The 18,435-nt window shown below is 43.9% G+C and overlaps 1 protein-coding gene across 1 annotated transcript in view; it reads right to left on the reverse strand.

Annotated features, from left to right (window-relative positions):
• The window catches only part of ACOXL (acyl-CoA oxidase like), a 1,104,726-nt gene that overhangs the window by 381,193 nt on the left and 705,098 nt on the right, over window positions 1-18,435 (reverse strand). Inside the window, exon 14 of the mRNA XM_086926889.1 lies at window positions 6,487-6,596. Coding sequence (XP_086783015.1) covers window positions 6,487-6,596 — 110 coding nt within the window. The remainder of the gene's footprint in view (window positions 1-6,486; window positions 6,597-18,435) is intronic.

The following is an 18,435-nucleotide window of genomic DNA, read 5'->3' on the forward strand; positions in this document are numbered from 1 at the left end:
CTCTGGTCCCTTTTTTATAAACCAGAACAATCTCCAATTTTTACCAGGATGAAGTAGTTTGACTGCGAGGGGCCCAGCGATCCACTCAAGATGTATTAAGATCCTGGGAATTTCCCGGAAGAAAGAGCAAAATAGCTTCACCTACTTCCTCCCAGTTAAAAGCATCTCCCTCCTAGAGGGGTGAAAATGTGAACAGGATGAGCTTTCAGCTTCATAGATAGACTCAAAATGGGAAACTCATGCTTGAGCCTGAATAGTTAGAACCATATCCAGCGTGGTGTCCGCATGAAAAGTGGTCTGATACCCCCCCCTCCAGAAAGCCAAGCTATGCCTAAGCGAGAAAGCAGCCATTAACTGCTCCCAGGCCTCCCGTTTAAGGGAAGCTTTTCGATCCTTGCTGGCAACATAATACAGGTTCCTGGCCTCCTTCACTGGTACTTGGCTTCTGGGTTTTCTGATGTAGAACCTCCAGCAAACTTAATGGGCCTTGGATCATTTCTTATCAAACCATTTAGGCCCAAAACTATGAGATGACCAATATCTTTAAATGAATCCAGGATATCTTGATCAAAGATCTCTGTCTGTAAACAGGTATCAAAATTAGGATGGCAGGTCATCACCAAGTTCTTTAAAAAATCATCAGGAATTACCTTGACCCAGCCTATTCTACAACCCTGCTCCTTTAATATGAGAGTCTCCTTACACAACGGGGATTTCTTGCCACATGAATCATCCCATCTGAATTCTGCAAGTAACGGGTTGTGATCACTGTGGGTGCTCTATACGGATTTAAAATTAATAAGGAAGGAAAATAAGCTAGATGACACTAAAATAAAATTAATAGTGGTGCTAAGACCTCTACCTTGAAATGTGGGCACTACTCCAGCAGAATCGTTTTTTAAAACTTCTTTTTACTAAACAATCACTGGTACCTCTTTACAAGGGTACAGATGCAGGGTAACGTCAGGCGGTTCCGCGAGGAGGATGGCATATCGTTTACATTTGAAATCACCCAGATCGCCATTCCCCATTCTAGGTCCACCCGTGTCTGCATTTCTCCCTCGCCATACTGTTAATTTCTATATTTTACCCATGAGGTCCATTTCCTTTCCCATTTTGCTGGGCATCCTCTACTCTGGAATATTACACCAACAGAATTAAACTCTTCCCTAATCAATAGATTAAGGAGGTTAAATTCCGCCAGTAAATCATTTAAAAAATCCACCTGCCGGGAATGAGTAAAAAGCACATGATCAGAGTGAGCATAAGAGACATTGTTCTCCAAATTAGGACCACACTACATGAATGGGTGCAAATTAAAAACTCCTAATAATCAGATCAATGTAGGTTTAGACAAGACCATAAAATATTCTTCCACTAAATGTCTTAATTCTGTAACAAGGGTGTCAATAATCGAAACAGAATTGTAAACATTTATCACTAGCAGCCTGGTATTGTTGGGAAAAATTAAAAGCACACATAAAATATTAGATTAATCAAAAGGTGCCCTGAAACATCCAAAGTCTCTTGGAGGTGAATATCCATATAGGATTTCAGCAGTCTCATCTTATGCTCGTCTAGCAGAATATCACCAACCCCAGCAACATTCCCACACAATATCCCAAGAGACATACTGGTCAGGGACAATGCCTCACCCCCTCCCCCAGATACAAATTTAATTGTGGCTAAACATTAGTCTCGCTCATGGAGCTGTGCTAACTGAGCAAATCTGTTACTGCGCGGGATATTAGGGCTGGATTCTAGGTAGGGAAAAGTTGGGCACCTTTCCAGCCTAAACTGGCTAGATGACTCCTCTAGAGGGGACCTAACAGCCAGAGGAGGGTAAAAGAAACCCAGGGAAAGGTAAAACGTCAGTCCACATTGACAGATTAGGCCTACTGTTATATAAGGCCTGTTCCACCAATCTGGGATTTCTAAAACTGGCCACGATACAGTCACCTGTGCTGGATTTTGAAAAAAACCAAATCCATCCTACCCTGCACACCATAATGATCTCTTTGTATAAGAATGAGGTAAGAGACCCAGCTGAATCAAGAGACAGTGGGTTACCTTATTTTTTGGGGAATGTATTTATTAGCGTTTTCTTAATCACATTGCAAAGCCACATCGGATATACAAAGCATCTTGTTTCTGTTTTCATTACAGGTGGAGCGAGGTCAAACAATCTTAGCACATAAATAATCAACAACAACGAATATTGTCTGTCAACGGAATCCCTCCTCTCCCCTCCCCCCCCGTGTATCCCCCCTTTCCCCCGAACGACTGTGAATCCGTGAGTGTCTGGCCATAGTAAGTTAGCCATGGCTGCCATATTTTCCAAATTTGTTTCGGGGGTTACCTTAATATTAAGCTTGCTGTAGCTCTCTTCCACCACCCCCACCCCAAGAGGTGGCACGTTACCCATAACAAGAAAGTAGGGTGTTCAGGCAGGGAGTAAGTGCAAGTCAATCTTCGTGAGAGTTAAGGCATTAGTACTAGATATATGGGCCTGTGCAGAATTGCAGTTAGAATTGTAGGGAGAACCTCCTCTATTAGATACCAAAAGCACTAGGAGCTACGGGGGCACATATGGGACAATTTCTATGTTAGGCAAGATGTTAGAAAAACGAGCACCTTCCTGGGTGCTCTGGGAGGGGGCATCACAACGGATCTAAATTGGCTTTTGGGATTGGAGCACAAGGTAACAAGTGTGCGATGAGTTGGGAACATGTGGTGGAGTGCTAGGTGATGGTATCAAATTAAAAATTCCATGCTCCAAGTTCTCCAATAGGTTAACTATGTTGCCCAAGCCCCTTTCATTTCGCCTAACCTATCCTCCAGGCTGTTCAAACTAGCACTAAGGCACTCAACAATGCCCAAAGTGTTTAAGCCAGTATCCTGTAAGAAAGTTTGAGAGCTACCAGAGTCCACATATCAATTGACTTCTTGCTTGTCCTCCCAGCATTTTTCACCAAGGGTGGCCGAATCACAGATGGAGAGGCCTTATTCTTTGGTCTCGGTCATATATGAAACAACGGCCTGAGTGAAACTGGGAATAGTATGAGTCTTAGAACTTAACTCTGGCAGAGGCAGCTCTTCCCTGGGCCTACTAATAAGGGGAATATTTGACATAGCCCGGGCAGCTATACTCAGGGGCTGGACCTCATCACAGGTAGCCACACTATTTGCAGTTGAGGAAAAGGAGGCCAGTTGATCTCCACAGATAAAGCCCCCACAGCATTATTAAGGAAGCTCATGATAGAGTTCTGAGTTCTGGGACTTTCATCCACCATAGTTACTGCGTCCCCTTTCTCTTACATACCCCTCTCACAGATGAATGTCAGAGAACAGAGAACTGGTGAATAAACTGAACACTTTGCTGAAAGGCCGCAGGTAGATTAATCACAGGGAGTATTACTCATCCCAAAGAAACTGATGTAAAGGGGAGGCCCAGCCCAGCCTCGGCCGGGCACAGACAGGTCCGGCCTTGGCCCGTTCTTTGCCCAGGTGCGTGCCATAGCACGTAAGCCACCAGGGCTTTTAAAGCGTGATTTCGAAAGTCTGGCCCCTCCTGTGAGCAGGGGGAGCCCAACCAAATCAAACCCCTGTGAAGCAAAGCCTTGCATCATAGTGCTGATTGACTTGCCAACTACGCTAGAAGATCACCAACAAAAGCTAGCTCACACAAATCTTCTTCTTTACATTGGGCACATCTGCCTTCAATCACGCTCTTCACTGCACAGCTGTTTATGTCTTCATCCTCGAACAGTGTATCACAGCTGATACATGTGGGCCAGCTTCTATAGAAAAATGCAGATACATCGGTTTTGGAACTGTGTTGTCTAATAAGCTCCAGAAAAGTCAGTAGATTCAAGGCCTATGCCATAGCATATTTGGCCATGTCCTGCCCATCGTATATCAACTGGGACCAAGAGGCCCTAAGATCTTCTGTGACCAATGGAAAGATCTCGCTGACCATGTCCCATCAGGCATATGTGGAGCGGCTTAGCAGACAAACTGCATTTACTGACTGCAGTGCTAGACTGGCGAAATAAAACATACATTTGCTAAAAGTCTCTATCCTCCTGGATTCCCTACCCGGAGGAGTGGTTGAGAGTGAGTTTGGATTTACTTTATAGATGGAGTCCTGTACAATATGATTTTCTATGGTGGGGTGCTTGGTGAGAAACTCTGGGTCATCAGCGACTGTGATGTCTAGCCACCTGCCGATTCACTGGTGGGCAAGAACAAGGCTTGGACCAATTGGTTCACCATTAAAAGGAAGTGAGGGCTCAGAGGTCAATGACAGAGGAAGTAGAATTTCATTCAGAGCATTTGTTTTGTTTTCAGTTGAGGATAGGTGCAATTCTATTGCCTTAGCTGCCACAAAAAACCATTACTGTAAACCAGGTACTCTCTTTCAAAGGTGGCCAATGTGGCAAGTCAAGCTCTGTCTTGAGAACGATATTGAGCACACTGGTGTTCTGTTAACCAATGTATAAAGCATGAGCAAGTATAATGAGGGGACAGCAAGCCATCTTCATTTCCATGATCAAAATCAATACCTTCAGGTGCTCCCTTCCCTGGCACAGGATCAGAGTGAGAACCAAAATGATAATGGAGCCTCTGCTGGTAGTTACAATATGGGAGAGGCGCTGGGTACAGTCAAGTTGAGATTTTGGGATTTTTGTAGTGTTACATGTCAGTTCAGATTCTGACATTGGCGTTGGATTATCCTCCGGCATTCGGGTGACAGGAATCACGTGGATCATTCAGCCAGAGTGGGTGAATGAAGAGGAGTTGGCACAGGCCCAAAAATGGGTTCTAGAAGATAGATGGCACCTGCTGATGGTAACTTGATTTGAGGCCCCTGAGGTTACTTGTGATGCAAAGTCGACCCAGCGGGATCTAGTAGTGAATTGAAAATTTTAAGAATGGCCTCTTTAAAAGCCTCGAATTCAGGGCATGTTGGGAACAACATAGGAGTTAGTTCTGTGTCCGGTGTCCTTGAAAGACTTTAACTGACATTGTGATGCCCTTGCGCCTTCTCTTTGGAGTCAGACTGATGGCATGGGGTCAAGTCCTACTTTGTCTTTTTATGCTTGCGTTTAGACTTCGACTTACCTGAAGACTTCAAGCGCAAAGTTTAAGAGTTGAGGAAGCGGCCTCAGGACCATGACAGTGTCCAGTACCACGACCTAGAATGTGTGAGTGGGACCTATGCAAGGGCTCTGGCGACTTCTTGTGTTCAGTGATGTAAAACTTTGCCTTAAGTCTTGAATCATCTTCAGATCCATGAGGGCACACTTCTTTAGAGTTGGGTCCCATGCCCAGACACCAAAGACACACTTTGTGCAGATCCATGACTGCTTTTGCTTCCTGCAACCACCTGAAACCTGTCCTTTTCAGTGGGGACATAGTTTCCTAGCACACTGTGGGATTGAGTAAAAGTCACTGGAAAACCCACAAAAAAGGGATCGAAGCTGCGGAGCCATGTCAAAAGGAGAAGCAAGAAAGGCTCTAATATCAGTGTAGATGGGTGGCACTTATATGCAACTCTGCTCCGTGACTTGTTCGGCAGAATGGAGCCAGCACAGAGCCACATGATCTCACCTAGTAGTGCATGGGAGCTCTGCTGTGAAAAAGTCTTTGGATTCAGTCTGTTGCTTGGTGGATATTCTATCTATGGTTAGATGTATCCATCAGAACAGAATACTTCAACTAAGCATTAGCAAAAACAAGATCATTACATTTCATATTTTAGTAATTTTCCATATGCTTCTTTTAGGTTGTGAAATTCTGAGCTGTAGACCATGGCTTCCTCACTTTTTTCACCAATGAATTGAGTATTAACTCAATTTCGTTAGGAAAACTTTATGGAATAACATCATAACTTAAGAGTGTCCCTATAAGTCATAGGTGCCAAGTGGCTCCTTGTCACATGTGACACTTTCAACCCGGCCTTAATTTTTGGGTTGACGTCACTTGCACTCTGACCTATGAGGTTCTGCTTTCCAATGAACGTTTTGCTTGAAAAAACCTTTATAGACAGTGCATTTTGGCTTAAAAGGCATGACAGGTTGAAGGTGGTGAATGTGCTAAATGTGTCTTTACCCACAAAAGAAAAACAAATCTAAAATAGATGTTATTAGATTTGCGCTTCATCAGTGTGGTAAAACCTCAGATTATTGAGTTTATGACATGGGCCTGCCGCCATGTGTCTGCTTCACCCCATTCATAAAACAATCCACAATTGTGCAGTTAAAATGTCGGTCACAAAATTCATACGGATGACCCTGAACTCCAACAATAAAATCCAGAAGCACTATCCATAGTTTATTCTCGGCCAATATCAAACACAAATAAATAAAAGGCACCATTAGACAAGTGCAAGCCAAATTAAATATCTCAAAAAAACGTTACCGACTCATCCTTGCCAGAAAAATAAAGCACTAAAAATAGAATTCAATTTAAATCAATTATTACCTGGTCCTTAAGCTATCTCCAAGCGAACTCTTCCAATTCCTAAGAAGACCAAATATTGGACTTTCTTCATATTGTCTTGTGTACTGGGCAAGAAGCTCACGGACCACAACCTGCAGATAAAACAAAAAAGTTAAACTGCTAAATATTTAACTACCCCAAGGTATAGTTCATAAAGTACTGTGATTTAAGAAGCGACCAAATAAAGGGATCAAAGTTAACAAGGAAGATGACAAGTTTTTCACTGCCCTACAACATTACTTATTTGGAGATCCTCACACAGGCCAAGAAATATTAATTTTCTACAACAGCTTCCATTTCCTGTCTTTTGTTGAGAGGTTTGCAAAGATTTGGGCATCTGTTGCTAGAGTTCAAGGAAATGTGTGTGTTTACACAAACCAATCAGACTGAAAAAATATTTCTGGAGATTCTGGTATGAAAGGAGAATGCTAGCAAGCAAATCAGAATCTTTAAATCTCTAGAGAACAATTGAGATCAGGTTAGAGTTTCAAAATAAAAACTATTTGATGCACATTTTTCAAATATTAGCAAGGTTTAAAAAAAAGAAAGTAAACAGAATATACTCACTGTATGTCAAGAGAACAATGAGTCAGCATGATGATAAATATTCAACATTCAATACAGTAGGAATGTAAGAAGTTCAAATAATTTGCTTAGATTACTGGTAAAGTCCTGTGAAGCCAGTCCTACATCAATGTAAAAACTGGTATTTATATAGCCATTGTACAGTATGTCTTCCTATTAATTTTGGGGTGTTATTTGTATTATATATTGGTTGGTCTAGATTTGGATTTTTATATATACACTTTATAGATCTTAACACAAAGGAGTTTTACTAAAAACATGAGGGGTAAAAGACGTGGCAGCTGCTCCATTTGGGCAGAGGAGCATTGCCCCCCTGCTGTGGGCACAGCAAAAGTGAAAAATAAAACGGTAATGAAGAGATTTTATTACCATTTTATTTTCCATTCTGACAGCCGCAGGAGATGAGTATTAGAGCAAGGCGGGTGGGGCAGTTGATACAGTGCAGACTGGGAGCAGGGAGGAGAGGTGCCCGGCTACAACAGTTTAAACTGCTCATGTCTCTTTGGCAGCTGTCTTGCGAAGGCCAGCATGACATGCGCAGTATAAACTTCTCCAGCCTGAGCTATCATACAGCCAGGTGGATAGACAGCTCAGGCCCCTCGTGCCACGATGAGTGGTGAGCCAGCTCCCTCCAACCAATCCAGGTGCTGCTTCCATGCTGGGTAACAGCATGAGGGCAGTGTTGGGATTAGCTAGGGGAGTTGGCTCTGGTGACGTCACCGGGCCATGCTCGGAGCTGGAGGATTCCGGCCACGTAAACTGCAGAGGAGGAGGCACTAAGAATGCTGGTGGCGTCTAAGCACTCGCCCGAGTCCATAAATAGAGCATCTCGCTGATTGACACTTACTAATCGCGGCTTGTAGTGGCACAGCTCTGCATGCTCGAGGCACTAAAATCGGGTGAACATGGACGGGTTCCTAGTGGTCTACTTAATTTGCCTGGCCATCTTCTGGGGGTGCTTTCTCCTGCTCATTCTTTCAACTTGCGCATATTTGTAAGTAGCTCTTATATAGCGCGCACCTAGTCCGAAGGCAGCTGAGCGCTCTAGAGGGCCTTAAAAAAGATACAATGTAACGTCACATTGAATTGTGATCAATGTTCGTCTTCCTGCCGACAGATACACAAGTTTCATCTAGCCTAGTCAAGATACTAAATGCTAGCAGCGTGAGAAAATTCTGTTGCTTTTAGCTTGACGCTCATTTGCCGGAGCTGCCACAACACAGCACTGGGGAAAGGGGGTCTGTAAGTTGTGGCGAGAGGCTGATTGAGAACACTTCAATCCATTAACCTTCAATTTAGCTGAAGTGCTAATGAATTTCTGGCTTATCAGAAAGGCTTGACAGTGGTGCACGGCAAACTGATATGCTTGGAGGGAGGAGCCTTGTCTCTCCTTCAGCATCTCGATCTAGTAGGCCACATGGCGTGAAGACAGTTTTTTTTCTTTGAAACAGCAGAACAGATCTTAAAATAAAACACATAATACCACTATGAATGACATCAGTGTTTGTAGCAGTCATCAAACTATATGTGCCGGGGAATGCAAGCGTATCGCTGTTTCCTCGCACACGACTTTGAAATGTCACCAGCCGCCACTGGGTAAAAGTAATAGCAGAAGAAAGGAGTCTAGAAAGGAATGGCTATATTTGAAAGGAATGGAGTAGCAGGATATTTTGGCTTGGATTCTGACTGTTTTGTTATGTGTTTTCCAGTGATAAATCAGACAACCTTGTATTTTTGCTCACACAAAAAACTACCAAGCAAGCATAACCTCCATCTGTTGAATATGCTGTTGAGTGAAAGTGACAGATACAAGTAATGTTTTTTATTGGTGATTGACAAATTTCCATATACCACTGCAGTTCTTTACAGTCAATAAGGGGTCCATTACGATGGCGGGCCCGTCCGCCACTGTAACGGAATGCAGGACTGTCCGCCAGGGGTGCGGCGGTCCCGCACCTGCAATTAGGATGCCACCACCACTGTGGCAATGGCATACCCCATTCCCAGCAGGCAGTGCTCCCAGCACCGCCTGCCCGCCTTTCCATGGCAACGCCGCCATGGAAAGGCTCATCTCCGCCCTCATCATAATATGGATGGCAGTGTCTTACAGACACTGCCACCATATGGTGGCAGTTTTCCGCCTGGTCGAAGTGTCGTCCAGCGGAAAAGCGGCGGACGGTCGTCCCATCCGTCGTGGACCCCCAAGCCATCCTAATGTGGCCGGGAGAATCATGGACTGATGGTGGGCGGATCGCCCCCACCGGGTCGGCAGTGGCTACTGCCGGCCCGGCGGGGGCAATCCGCCCGCTATCGTAATGGACCCCTTTGTTCGGAAGATTCCAAAATGTACGTACACGTTCCCAAATTAGAATTTAGCAAAAACAGTGGAGTTACGAATCAAGAGTTTAATAAATCTATGTGCACAACCGAGTTCCACCACCGATGGAGGGCAGGCTATTGTCGTTTCCACTTGACACAAGTTGTATTATCTGGCTGCTATAATAATGACCAACAATTTTGTTTCTTCTTAAGACACTGCATACCTTTGTTTAAAGAAAGTATAAATGCTTTCAGGAACATGTTTGGACCCCTCTGAAAAGTCTGTAGGAATGTTTTGAAAATTGGATATCAATAAATAATAAGAGTAGCATTTTCATTAAGTTGCTCTAGGGTGTTTGGTTTGGTGTCGAGTCTCAGTAATTTACAGAATTCCAAAGTTTAGCTATATGGATTCTTTGGGTAGTCCAAATGCCTTTATGTAGGATAAACGTGCATCACATATTGAGCTTCTGCTTTATACTACTGTGTACCTTTCGGAAGCCTTTCTGGGTTTCTTAGCCAACATCTCTTTCCACATGGACAGCTTTAGACTACTGCCGCTATCCATCAAATATAATTCATACCTGAAAGATTTGAACCTTCATGATTGCTTTTTGTCTGTATGCTGAATGCCCACTTAAAGATGCAGTACCACACTCGCAAGAACTAAGAAAAACCGACTTTCACATCCCTCAATTCAACAAGCTACATGATGGCTATGAGGACAAACACAATATTGACAGAAAAGGTGTATACCACAGCATTGCCTCCTGCCCTACCATCGATTAGAATCTCAGTTGGATCTGGTCTCTTACTATGTACTTACATTGGGTAATTATATAGGGACATATTTGCAAGGTGTAGTGTAATGTAGAATCATCGTGCCGTGTGTGGATAATGCCCGTTCAGTACTACTGTATACTGCTTGCTACTAAGTAAACTCAATTGTCTCTCAACTAGTTCTGGGTTATATACATAGAAAAAGACATAATTAAATTATAGAAAATCAAAAATGCTTTCTGGCCGAATGGCTGATAGATGTTTTTATCAGGACGGCATGTTCCTAAAAAAGTAAAATAACTTGTTATTGCACAACTTATGAGCAATTCGTCTCGTATGTGAACATTTTTGTGTTTCAGCCACTGCCCATACTAAGAACTGCTTTATTATTTTAAGATCGTGTTTTCCACACATTTAGGGAATTTCCAGTTTATTGTGTTTTTTAGGACCAAACTGAATATGCCAGCCAGGGTCTCCAAACATGTTTGCGATTTCAAGAGCATTTATTGGAGTACTATGAAAATTGCATATTTTGTATCCACACCACAGTATTTTCCATCAAGAAATTTGAAATTAGTGTGATTCGATCCTCAGAACAACCCTGAATGGTGGCTTGCTTACTTCAGAGGGAATTCCATTTATTAAAAGTAAAGCAGTTTTCTGTTGCCCTCCAGCACAAGGACGGGGAGTCGCACAAGGCTTTAGTTGTCTGTTAAGATTGCAGCTTCTTCTGGAGTCTGACTACACTTTCGTTCTAGAAGTATTGTATTGTAATTGAATTTATATAGCGCTTACTACCCCTAACGAGGCGTCGAAGCTCTTTTTTGGCGAGTAGCACGCTGCTCCGGGACCCAGAGAGGATTAGTGTTGAATTAGATTAGTGAAATATGCAAGTACATTTTAAGTGGTGGATAGGTTAGTCAGTTATTTGGATTTGGAATGATAGCAGAAGGATAGAAGAGGACAAAGGTTTATATTTATATAGCGCTTGTTGACGCACGCTATTCAGGAAGCCTAAAAAGGATTAGTGGTGAATTAATATGGTGAAATATGAAGTAATTTCAGTGGTGGATATTAGTCATGCTCACCAGCTGAATTCCATCAACACTGTGTTCTACATAGGTAATAATAGAAGCAGAGCACTCACTGGAAATGGTTACTGGATTACCTCTGCTGGTTCAACCTACTGCAGTTCCTTGGATTCTGTCCAAATAGTATGAAGCATTATTCTCTCAGGAGTCTTCACACTTTCCACAAACCTTAACCTTCTTCCTTGAACTTTGGATAAGCTGCAGTCATAAATTCCCTGCTGGGGTCATTAGTTAGAATAGCTAATTCACTTCGCATTCAGATGCGATCCCCTCCAACATTGTGGCACCACCTTTCCTGGGATTCATGGCATCTACTTTGCAGGCTGGAGAGCAACTATCAAGTGAAAAGGGAGGAGCAGTGTGTGATAAAAGTTGGCTTGTTGTGGAAGAGTTTGGCTTTTTGGAATCATGAGCAGTATGGTGGTATGAGTGTAGAAGACGATTTTTGGAATGGTAATCACAAGTCAAGAGTTCAATGCTTACCCCCTTCCAATGGTAAACGTTTTCCTTTACTAGCTAAAAAGTTAGGTTTCCAGTATGTAGTAAGAAGAGAAACAAAAGTAAAGGCCACGCACTAGTTATTACAGCTGTTTGAATATTTACAAAAACTCTAAGTAACATATTGTAACCATAAATACTCCAGATAATGATCATAATAACCCTTTGCCACATTGTTACAACAGCTTTCTCTTACAGCAATGTATACAAATGTGTCACTGTTAGATTTGGGGGTCTCTAGTTGGCAAAGCTAGGTACTTGTGACAAATAGGGACCCTCTCCTCTAGTCAGGATAAGGGGATTACACTCCCAAAATAACCCCTGCTCACCCCCTTTGTAGCTTGGCACGAGCAGAAGAGCTTTACTTCAGAGGCGTTGTAAGTTAAGAAGTTGTGACCACATTCAGTAACCCAGTGACAACACTACAAATGGACATCACACAGGTTTCATACCAAAAATAAGTAGACTCTATATATAGTTACCACAAGACCATAAACGAAAAAAATACACACTATGATTACGTTAAGATGGTAGATTTAAGCTTAGTTCAGTTCAGTTCTTAGATGCGACACTCTGCGTCAATGTACCTTAAGTTGCGTTGCGCTTCCACGACAAGCAATGTCGCAACGATGGGAAATGCGGCAAAGTTCAGATACAAAGAAATAAAGATGTGAAGATCTTCTAGATGTGGCACAATTCTCGGGGATGCGTGAAGTCCTCGGTACAATGCGTGGACTGCAGTGGCGACACCCTTACGATGCGACGGCAACAGCTCCAGCGGCAACGCTCTTCTCCCTTGATGCGTGAAGCTTCCGCTCAATGAGACAACTACAGCGGCGACATCCAAAATGTGATGGCAGCAGCTCCGACTGCGGCGCGCTTCTCGTAGATGCGAGGTGCTCTTGATCGATGCGGTGCAGTGCAACAGTTTCAGCGGCGACACCCTCCTTCGGAGTTCCGACGGCATGCACAGCGATGGCGACACGCTCCGACCTTGTTGTGAGATTCTTCTCCTGATGCGGTGCAGTGCGACAACTACAGTGGCGACACCCTCCTTCGGGGTTGCGACGGCAGCAGCAGTGACGGCGACACGCTTCCTCTTCGTTGCGGCACACTTCCCTCCGATGCGGTGCAGTGCAACAGTTCCAGCGGCGACACCCTCCTTCGGAGTTGCGACGGCAGGCACAACGACGGCGACACGCTTCTTCTCGTTGAGTTGCGCTTAAAGCTCCTTGCGACACGCAGTTCCTCAGAATGCCCAAAACAGCAGCAGGCACTTCCAAAAGAACTCTGGGGAGCTGGGGGTTGAAGTCTGTTGTCCCTGAGACTTCAGCAGGAGGCAAGCTCTTTTCCAAGTCCTTGGAGATCCTTCACAAGTGGAAAGCAAAGTACACAAAGTTCCTTTCTCCTTCCTTTGGCAGAAAGGCAACCACAGCAGGCCAATCCTCCAAGCAGCACTTCAGCTTGGGAATAGTCTCTCCTCAGTTTCTTCAGGTTCCTCTCCTCAGTAAAGGTTTCTTCTTGCAGTCCAAAGTGATCTAATTTCATGGGATCAGGGTCCCAATATTTATACCCCAAAATCCTTTATTCTTTGAGGGGAGAAGGGCCTTTGCCCAGTCCAAACCAGTTCTGAAGCACTCTGTTCACCAGACTTCTCGTTTCCTTTCACAGTGCAGGGCAGAAACATCAGACGCCCCACAGGAGATGGAGCCAACATTGTGGAAGGCAAGTACAGTTCTGGAGCACTTTGTTTACAAGACTCCTTCTCTTCTTTCAGTGTGCAGGGCAGAGACATCAGCCGCTCCCCAGGGGGTGGAGTCAGCATTGTGGAAGGCAGGCACAGCCCTATTCAAGGTCCAGGTGCAACTCCTCCCTCCCATCTAGATGCAGATCTCTATTCACCACTGGGTGACTCAGCTTTTCTCTTGGAATCCCCCAGCCCTGTCACTCACAAAACCAGACATAGGAATACACAATCTAGCAGAGGCAGGTTTAAATTGTTAGACAAGCAAATGCTACTTTCTAAAAGTGGTATTTGCAAACACAGAATATTAAAATAAACGTTATTAAAAGATGTATTTTATTATTCTGAGTTCAGGCATACTAAACTCGAATTTCTACCATGTTCTCTGAGACAGTTAGGATTATAAAATGTAATAACTCTAACAGCCCATTCTGGCCTATGGAGAACAGGTAGCCTTGCAATAGTGAAAAACGAAAATGGCTGTAATTCACTATTATGACATGCCACACACACAAGGGCTTGTCCTTCCTTATACTTACAATGCACCCTGCCCTTGGGCCTACCATAGGGGTGACTGATATGAAGAAAAGGGAAGGTTTGGGGACTGGCAAGTGGGTGCACTTGCCCAGTCAGCATGACAGTACCAGACTGCACGCAGGCTCTGCAATGGCAGACCTTAGATACATTTTACAAGGCTGCTTCTGTGGGTGGCACAACCAGTGCTACAGGCCCCCCAGCAGCATTTGGATTTACACGCCCTGGGCACATTCAGTGCACTAGACTAGGGTCTGACAAGTAAACCAAATAGCCAAACATGGAACCACTGATTAACACATCAATTTACAATAGGGAGCACTTGCACTGTGGCACTGAATAGCAGTGGCACAGTGCCCAAAGCATCACTAGCAAAAATACATGAGGCAACAGCAAAAATGGAAGGGAGACCTACGCCAATGGTGCCAGGTCTAACAGTCACAATTCCAGAAACTGAAAAACGTGGCATAGCACACACTTTTGCTAAAATACAAAATGTGAAAGCTTTCCTCAATCAGTTCACAGAAAGCAACATAAGTGAAATGAGCTTCTTCTCGAGGCCTTACTAGCTACATAATTGCTGGTACATTTCTACTAGCATGATGCCACCCTTTCATGTCAAGGCACAACACCATCAAATACATTTCTACCTCTTCTTGCTGTTCGAGTAAAGTTTCAAGTCATCTGTAGACATCTATGTGTATCATTGAAAGCTTTTAATTCAGTTCAGTAATGTGTAGGTGTCCAGAATACAGTAAGCAGGTAACAGAAGACATGTTTTGCATGTAAACCCGTGGGCCTCTTGAGGGCGGTGAGGAGGAGAGAGTAACAGTACATTCTATTTTGTCAAATTGCAGAATCAAGGGCCTTTCAATGTGAAGACAAACTCTCAAAAGTGTCAGGTAAAAATAAGTAAAATTATCTTTTTGCTGGTCATGAGACCAGATTCCAAATGCTTGGAGGAGATTGTTTTTTAGGTCTATTTTAAACAAGATAACCGAGGCAAAAGCCCCTACATCCAGGGGCACTGCTTTACCGGTAAGAGCAATTATGACCTAAAACTGAAACAACCTTCCTTCTTTCCAGAAAAAGGAAGTCGCAGTACATGAGGAAGTGCCTCAAATATACCTATATTTTAAGAGGATGTTGGGGAAGGCTTTCGTCTATCTGGAACTGTATGCTGCCCATGTGGACAAAAATGGAGAAAAAAGTAAAAATTAGCAAGTGAACATTTTTGCAATATTTCTTACTGCATATTACCTGCAATGCAGGCAACCCCATGAGTAAAGTGTTGGGGAGTTGGAGTTCACCTGGAAATCTAAGCCTTGCATAGATTTCAAAGGTTTACTCTTTGGGAATATTGATCAAAATAATGAATTTGATATAAATGTAGACAAAAATCAAAGATGTATACACGCCTCCATTTTTTCCTTAATCAGGTCCTCAAATATTACACACTATTCGGATTGCTAAATAAATCAATACCCCAGAACTTCTACCTCTTTTCTTGCTGCTCATGGAAAAAATAAGTGTCCTCCTCCTTGACGCGCTCTCTTTGTTTCTGTGTGCTTTTTCGTGCTTTCTTTGACAATTTGTGGTAATTTATTATACTGATTGCTGACACCGTGCTGCACATAAGTTCTTTTCTACAGGTGCTTGAGTTTATTTATCAGGGTGCTGGAGAAGTCCAGTGGTGTGGTGTGGTCCGTCGACTACCGGGGGAGCTGTGGTACTCCTTTAACGCCGATCATAGAGACCCGTGTTGCATGGCGTTTGTAATGGGAGTGCGAAACACTGGACTTTCACAAAGAGAATCAAGGCCTGTTTAGTGAGCAGGTATTTTTCTTGGTTGAGGAGTTCTTGCTCTAGTATGTGTCTTTACAGACAAGGCGCGGACTAGCGAAGGCATCCGGCTGGCTTATGCTAACCACTGTACTAGGAGTGTGACCAGTCTCAGTAGAGAAAAATTCTCCTCCCCTCCGGACTCTACTTTTAGGGGCATAGCACAGGCTGAAAGCCCCATGGCATGGGGCACACAAATAATTACCCAAATACATTTTAAATTGCCCAGACACAACCAGGTTGTAGAGTGCCTCTGGATTCCCTTCTTCTCTAGCAGTCAGATTTTCAGGGGATTAACCTTTGATGGGCATGCAGAGAAGGGATCAGGTTGCCTTTGATGAGAAGGAAAAGTTCATCCCTCAGAGGTAGGAGATGCCTCAATTAATAAGGTAGCATCCAGTGCCTTGAAGCCTTTCAAGAGGAAATTCCTCACTTGGGCGGGGCCCTACCTGAACCTCTCCCTAGAAGGAAGATTTGATGCTACCTTCTGGAGTCAGTAAGCCCTTGAGGCACTTCAAGGCCAAAAGGAGGGCCCTTTTGCAGGCTGAAGTAGGCTTTCTTGGCATGGTCCTAGGGCACAGCAGAGGGTAGCTCAGGTGCGAAGAGCTCACTCCAAACACAAAATTCTGGACTCACTCAATTCTATGACCCAGCCATCACAATGACCCTGAAGAGATCAGATTTAGAGAGATTTTGATGATGGTTCAGAAGCTGGCAGTCTAGCAATCGTCCCAGAAACCTTAGGGTCTTAAACCAAATGAACGGGAGGATTATTTCAAGGTCCTATTTATTTTGGGCTTGGAAGATATCTTCCAACCTAGACCCTCTGAATGGAATCCAGCCAACTAGGTAACACAATACGTGGCTGTCCGGCTGAGGAAACTTGTAAACAAGGAAGTTCAGGGGATCCTCAGGGCTGAATGCTTTTGACCCACTTTAGAAGGAAAAGTGGCATCCACACCCAAAAACTGACGACTGCATTGCCACATTCCTAATAAAATTTGTAAAGTACCCCAAAAAGGGTACAGACCTGTTTTGGCAGGGTTGCCAGGACAAACTGTTGCACGTAGCACAACTGCCAACGAAGTTGCTTGATATGGCAAGATACTGGATATGGACGAAGAGACCAAAGACTCAGGGACCCTGATCTTGCTGGAGATCCTTACTGGATGGGCCAAGAGGACGGTAATCTTCCTAGGGAATGCAAATTGCATTATCTCTACGAGAGCCACAGATCACTCCTTATAAAAGTGGGACCCAAAACTTGGGATGCTGACATGATTGCCTAAGAGGGCATCTTTGTGAACCCTGTCTTTAAAGACCTGGGCAAATATGTTTCCACCTTCCCCTTCCTCAATAAGGTGCAAGCCTCACTAAAGAAAATGTTCAGCCAAAAGGTCTTTGGTGCAGCCAAGAGATGGCGCTCTTTAGGCAATTTCTCCAACCAAGGTACTTTTAGTGTGCAGGCATCCCACAGAGGGGCGTGGCAGGACCAGAATCAATTTGGCAGATTATTCCCCTCCAGGGAAGCCAGCAGGAATCATAGCAGTAGAGAGCTTCAATCCTTCAAATACACACACCAGTTAGTCCGATCCATTTTTAGTTCATAGAAATAGGGGGAAGGTTTGCTTCATTTGCACACTGTTTGCGGGAACTGACAAGTGATGCCTTGTTCCTTCAAACGTTGCAGGGCTTTCAGATGAAATTTTATGGCTTGCTGGCAGTGGTAATGGCAGAGGCTGAGGCAGATTTCATTGTCAGACAGAGGTTTGGCCTTAATTGACCATTAAATGGTAGCCTTAGAGGAGAAAGGAGACATTGCTTCCATGCTGGCCTACCCTCGAGCTTCAGGAGCAAATTCTTTTTGGTACAGAAGAAATACAACGGGCACCATCCTGTCATCTACGTAAGGGAGTTTAACGAGTGGTTGGTTTTCACCACCACTTCAAGATGAAGGGTAATCATCTACTCAGGGATATGCTCCAGTTGGATGCCTGGATGGTCAGTCTGGACTGATGCTTACCTGATAGTGTCAATCTTTCACCCTAACCTCAGGTTCCCGAAATTCCGATGGAAGAATCAGGTGTATGAATTCAAGACCTTATTCCTCGGTCTGTCATCGGCCTCCTGGTACTTCACAAAGTTGTTCAGACTGGTCATATATTCTTGGTCAAGGGGAGCTCGACTGAATGTCTACCTCCATGAAATTTTTTGTCATGGATCAATGCTCACTTCTTTCAGACAATATTTTGACATGGCAGTAAACCAGTTACAGAGTCTAGAGTTCATTGAACACTAAGAAGTTGGTTCTTGCTTGATCATAGAAGCCGTTCTGGCAGTGGCAGGTGGCAGCCAATGGAGGCAGCATTGGGTGGGCGGTTGGCATTTAGGGGTTTGAAAAAAACAAACAAAAAATAAACACCTACCTTTAAAATGGCAGCAGTCTCTCCGTCATGTTGCCTCTTTTCTTGGAAGGTCCGAACCAGGAAGCACCCAGGCTCCGCATAGCCAATCACAACACTGCAATTCAGCATTGTA

Source organism: Lissotriton vulgaris, chromosome 6 (genome assembly GCF_964263255.1).
Source record: "Lissotriton vulgaris chromosome 6, aLisVul1.2, whole genome shotgun sequence".
In the NCBI taxonomy this organism is placed as follows: domain Eukaryota; kingdom Metazoa; phylum Chordata; class Amphibia; order Caudata; family Salamandridae; genus Lissotriton; species Lissotriton vulgaris.